Here is a 6,000-nt window from a genome sequence, read left to right on the forward strand (position 1 = left end):
AGCAATAAGGGAGGAAAAAGAAATAAAGTGCATCTAAATTGGAAAGGAAGACGTAAAACTATCCCTATTCGCAGATGATATGATCCCATACATAGAGAACCCCAAAGATTTCACAAGAAAACTTCTGGAACTAATATAAAGATTCAGCAGTGTAGCAGGATATAAGGTCAACATACAAAAATCAGTTGGATTCCCAAACACCAACAACGAGACCTTCAAAAAGGAAATCAGGAAAACAATACCATTTATAATAGCCCCTACAGAAATAAAATGCTTAGGAATAAATCTAACCAGGGATATAAAAAACCTATACAAAAAAAAAAACTACAAAACACTATTTCAAGAAACCAAAAGAGACCTACGTAAAATGGAAAAACAACCCATGTTCATGGATAAGAAGACTCAACGTTGTGAAAATGTCAATTCTACCGAAAGTGACATACAGATATAATGCGATCCCGATCCAAATACCAACAGCATTCTTTAACAAGATAAAAAAACCAAGTGCCAACTTTATATGGGAAGGAAAGAGGCCCTAGATAAGCAAAGTATTATTGAAGAAAAGAACAAAGTAGGAGGCCTCACATTACCTGATCTCAGAACCTACTATACAGCCATGGTAGTCTAAATGGCCTGGTACTGGTACAACAACAGACACATACACCAACGGAACAGAATCAAGAACCAAGACACAAATTCATCCACGGATGGTCAGCTGCAGGGTCGAATCAACCTGACGGCAACAGGTTAGTTGGTTGGTTGGTATGGTCAGCTGATCTTTAACAAAGGATCAAAGTCCATTAAATGGGGAAAGACAGTCTTTTTAACAAACGGTGCTGCCAAAACCAGATGTCCATCTGTAAAAAAATAAAATAGGACCCCTACCTCACACCATACATAAAAACTAACTCAAAATGGATCAAAGACCCAAATATAAAACCTAAAATAATAAAGATCATGGACGAAAAAACACGGTCAATGCTAGGGACCCTAACACATGGTTTAATTTCAAGACAAACCATAACTAACAATGACAGACACCAGAAGGTAAACTAGATAACTGGGAGCTCCTAAAAATCAAACACTTATGCTCATCAAAAGACTTCACCAAAAGAGTAAAACGAGAACCCATGGACTGGGAAAAAAATTTTGGCTATGATATATCCAGCAAGGGTCTAAACTCTAAAATCTACAGAATACTTCAACACCTCAATAACAAAAAGACAAATAATCCAGTTAAAACATGGGCAAAGGATACGAACAGACACTTCACCAACAAAGACATTCAGTCAGCTAACAGACACATAAGAAAATGCTTGCAATCATTAGCCATTAGAGAAAAGCAAATCAAAACGACAATAAGATAGCATCTCACCCCGAAAATTACTGGCACTAGTCAAAGAAACAGAAAATAACAAATGCTGGAGAGGTTGAAGGGAGATTGGAAGTCTTACACACTGATGGTGGGAATGTAAAATGGTACAGCCACTATAGAAAATAATATGCTGCCTCCTTAAAAATCTGGAAACAGAAATACCATATGATACAGCAATCCCGCTTCTAGGAATATATCCTAGAGAAATAACAGCTGTCGCCCAAATAGTCATATGCGTATCCATGTTCAGTGTGGCATTATTCACAATAGCAAAAAGAAGGAAACAACCTAAGTACCCATCAACAGATGGATGGGTAAACAAATTATGAAACATACACAAAGTGGAATAGTACACAACCATAGAGAACAATGATGAATCCACAAAACACCTCACAACATGGACGAATTATGGATGGCATTATGCTGAGTGAAATAAGTCAATGACAAAAGTACAAATATTGTATGAGATCACTATTATAAAAACCAAAGAAAAGGTTTACACACAGAAAAAATAAACTTTGATGGTTACAAGGGAGGGGAGGGATGGGAAGATAATAAACAAATATTAATTTTAGTGAAAAGAAAGACAACACACAATATAGGGGGAGTCAGCACAACTTGACCAAGGCAAAGCCACAGAAGCTTTCTACACACATCCAAACACTCTGAGGGGCTGAGGGCTGAGGACCACGGTCTCAGGGAACTAAATGTCAATTGGCATAAAGTAGGTCATAAAGAAAACGTTCTATATCCTACTTTGGTGAGTAGCATCCGGGGTATTAAAAGCTTTCAAGTGACCATCTAAAATGCATCTTTTGGTCCCATCACATTTGGAGCAAAGGAGAATGAAGAAAACCAAAGACACAAGGAAAATATTAGTCCAAAGGACTAACGGACCACATGAACCACAGTCTCCAATCAGCCTCAGCCCAGAAGAACTATATGCTTCCCACCTACCACCACCAACAGCTTTGACAGGGATCACAATAGAGGGTCCCAAACAGAGCCAGACAAAAATGTAGAGCAAAATTCAAATTCACAAAAAAGGACCAGACTTACTGGTCTGAGAGAGACTAGAGAAACCCCCAAAACTATGGCCCCTGGACACCCTGCTAACTCAGAACTGAAGCCACTCCCAAAGTCCACCTTTCAGTCAAAGATTAGACAGGCCTATAAAACAAACAATAACACACATAGGTAACATGCTCCTTAATTCAGTCAAGTACATGAGACCAAATGGGTAACACCTGCCCCAAAACAAAGACAAGAAGGCAGGAAGGGACAGGAAAACCAGATGAATGGACACAGAGAACCTGGAGTAAGGGGAAACAGTGCTGACACATCGCAGGGATTGCCATGAAAGTCACAAAACAATCTGTGTACAAATTTTTGAATGAAGAGACTAATTTGGCTGTAAACTTTCACCTAAAACACAATAAAATTTTTTTTAAAAAAAAGGAACCTAAAACAGTGATGGTATATTTAGCTTGGATACCTCCCAGTGACTTGCCCCAAATCACAGAAGCCCCAACCTCTCGGAGTTCCATGGTGACATAGTGCTGGAGCTCCTTGGCAGCTTTGGCCCTGGTCTCCTCATTGCGGCTCTTCAGGCCACTGGCAAACTGCTGCAGAACGCTCACATTGCTGGATGTGGTGGTGGCCGTGGTGGCGGCGGCAGGTCCTGTTCCAAGCATCTTGCCCTGAGGTTCTTTGGAGAAAAGCTTCCTTTAGTATCTGGATAATGAACCATGACAATGAATTTATTGGCCCTTGTTCCTCAATACAGATTTCTACCCAGCTCATGTCAGGTGGAGAATTCAAAAAAGGTTGGGAGATCTAAGGAACACGTAGAAAGCCTAGAAAACATTCTTTCAACAGAGATTAACGTTTAAAAGAGCCAGCATAGCAAAATGGGTTGAACTGTGGGTTGTGGAGCCAGACTATCCGGGTTTGAATCCAGTTCCAAAGTTACATAACTTGAGGAAAATACTTAAAATCTCTCTCACTTTCCTCGACCACAATAAATATGAGGATAAAAACCCTGTGCCATCGAGTCCGTTCTGACTCATAGCGACCCTACAGGACAGAGGAGAACTGCTCCATATGGTTTCCAAGGAGTACCTGGGGGATGTGAACTGCCTACCTTTTGGTTAGTAGCTGTAGCTCTAAAGGATTAAATGAATTTTAAAAAGTGCTTAAAATAGTGCTAGGCACACAGTGAGTTTTCAATAATGGTTAACTATTGTTAACCATTATTGTTGTTGTTAGGTGCTGTCAAGTTGGTGCTAACTCATTGCAACCCAACGTACAACAGAAAGAAGCACTGCCCGGTCCTGTGCCATCCTCACAATCACTGTTATGCTTGAGCCCATTGTTGCAGCCACTGTGTCAATCCATCTCATTGAGGTTAACCATTATTACTACTATGTATACACATAAGAAGCCCTGGTGGCACAATAGTTAAGTGCTTAGCTGCTAACAGAAAGGATGGTGGTTCGAACTCATCCAGCAGCTCCATGGAGGAAAGACAATCTGCTTCCATTAAGATAAAAAAAGATACAGCCAAGAAAAACCCTATGGGGCAGTTCTACAGTCACATGGGGCACTACGGGTCGGAATCAACTCGAAGGCACCCAACAACTATGTACATGACTCAGTGGCAGGTACTAGAGGTGGGGAGAGAATACCAAATAACTGAGACTGCCCATTTCCTCAAGGAGTTCAATCTAAAGACAAAGACTGATTATTATGCTATAGCAGCGCTATCCAAAAGAAATATAATACAAGCCACAAACGTAATTTTAAACTTCCCAGTAACCATACTAAAAAAAGGTAAAAAGAAACTAGTGAAATTAATTTTAATAGCATATTTTATTTAACTCAATATATAAAATGCCATTTAAACATGTTATCAATATAAAAAATTGATACATTTTCCATTCTTTTTTTGCACTAAGTCTCCGAAATCTGGTGTGTATTTTACGCTCACAGCAATCTCGATTTGGTCTAGCCAATAGCCACATGCACAATTGGACAGTGCAGTCCTATAGAATACCAGCACCTCAAACGTGAGCTAAAAGAGCCACATTAGTTCTTGAGTTCATTCACTCATTCTTCAACTATTTACTGTCTCTTCCCCTCAGTGAGTTTACAATCCAGTGGGAAATACAAATAACCAGGCAACCAGAACAAAGTGGCCATACCACGGCTCAGTGCAGACTGCTATGGGAGTAACATGTACCCATCCTAGGTATCTCCAAATTATACTACAAAACCAATTACCAAAATTCTTATTTTAAGTGCCATTTGTGACCCACAGAGGAAAAGCAGAGAATAGTTGGTTTTCAAAAACTTTTAAATGCCCCAGTGCCAAGAAGACTGCAGAAGGAAATGTCATCTTTTACAGGAGAGGAAACCTAAGGATCCCTGATGAAAAAACCATTAAGGTGGGGAGGCGGGGGCGGGGGGAGGGGCTTGGCAAATAATTACCATCCTTAGGAAAGAACCAGTGTATCTTTGTATGGTCTGAGTCCCACAGGCTCTCTGCTCCAAGGTGAATTCAGTTAAATTACTCCAAGTCAGATGTTCTAAGGGTCTTAGTGAGGGCTTCAGGGAGCCCGTTAAAGTTGGGTGGCTGAAACTAGGGATGGCGGCGGGGGAGAGGCACGAAAGATGAAACCCAAGAAAATAACCGAATTCAGCCCCGTGGACTGGGACCCTGAGAGGTCTCCAGGGCGCAGTGCAAGGGGCTGACACTGAGGACGGTCCTCTCCGAGGCACAGGGTCCCCAGTTTGTATGTACCTTGGAAGAAAAAAGGGTGACTGTGACGGGCAGGGAGCCCCAAAAGGGCCTCGGCAGGACCGGAGCTGATGGGCCGGCCTCCGGAGAGCCTGCGACGAACGACAGGCTGAAGGGTCCGGGGACTCCTGGGGGCCCGGGAGGAGGTGGGCGTTACTCGCGGGGCGAGGGGTCAAGGGCCCAGGCGGCGCCAGGCTCGTGGGACTGTTACTGAGGGGACTCCACGTCCCCGACGGGCGGCTTCCCGGGGCCCCCACCGACCAGGTTGGCCTTGGGTCTGGACATACCGCCAACTTGGAGGGGTCGGTGCCAGGCCCCAGACTCACCGCGCGGCTTCGGCCAAGGCCTCAGCTGCCGCCGCCAGTGCCGGTACCGCAGCTTCAGACTCCCGACCCCACCACCCGCCTTCCCCGCTGTCCTCTAAGCCGGGCGGGAGAGAGGGTGGGCTCCCAGACCTAAGGACCAATTGAAAGGCGAAGTAAGAAGATTGGCTGGAATATAGACCAATAGTAACGAAGGCGAAATGACGCTTCAGGCCCGGCTTCTCCGGAGGGCGGGGACTGTTCAAATAGACAAACCATGCGGCCAGTGGCAGGAGAAAGGAGCCTACTGTCGGCTCTGGAGAGCCAATCGGTGGTGAGTTCACATCAGTCACTTCCATGCACACTTCCGGTGTATCGCTACTCTAATTCCCCTCTGCATCTGGGAAGCGGGCCAGCCGAGTCCGCTCTCTGGGTACCGCGGGATGGGAGGGATAGGTGGTAGGCAGGTTCGAGAGAGACTCGAGACCTCGCCCAGTGTAATTATGAAAGGAGCCTGTGGGCCT

At 43.9% G+C, this 6,000-nt stretch overlaps 1 protein-coding gene across 7 annotated transcripts in view; it reads right to left on the reverse strand.

Moving 5' to 3' along the window:
- MTOR (mechanistic target of rapamycin kinase) overlaps positions 1-5,609 on the reverse strand; it is a 145,079-nt gene extending 139,470 nt beyond the window's left edge. For 5 of the 7 annotated variants that reach the window (XM_049877917.1, XM_049877915.1, XM_049877914.1 and 2 more), the window contains exons 1-2: positions 5,501-5,609; positions 2,908-3,083 (exon numbers count right to left, since the gene is read on the reverse strand). In XM_049877917.1, coding sequence (XP_049733874.1) covers positions 2,908-3,069 — 162 coding nt within the window. In that variant the 5' untranslated portion in view covers positions 3,070-3,083; positions 5,501-5,609. Of the gene's footprint in view, positions 1-2,907; positions 3,110-5,177; positions 5,476-5,500 lie in introns of those variants that run through there. The other 2 variants (XM_049877912.1, XM_049877913.1) reach the window with 2 other exon arrangements.
- Between the last annotated feature and the right edge of the window lie 391 nt (positions 5,610-6,000).

Source organism: Elephas maximus, chromosome 3 (genome assembly GCF_024166365.1).
Source record: "Elephas maximus indicus isolate mEleMax1 chromosome 3, mEleMax1 primary haplotype, whole genome shotgun sequence".
Taxonomy (NCBI): Eukaryota; Metazoa; Chordata; class Mammalia; order Proboscidea; family Elephantidae; genus Elephas; species Elephas maximus.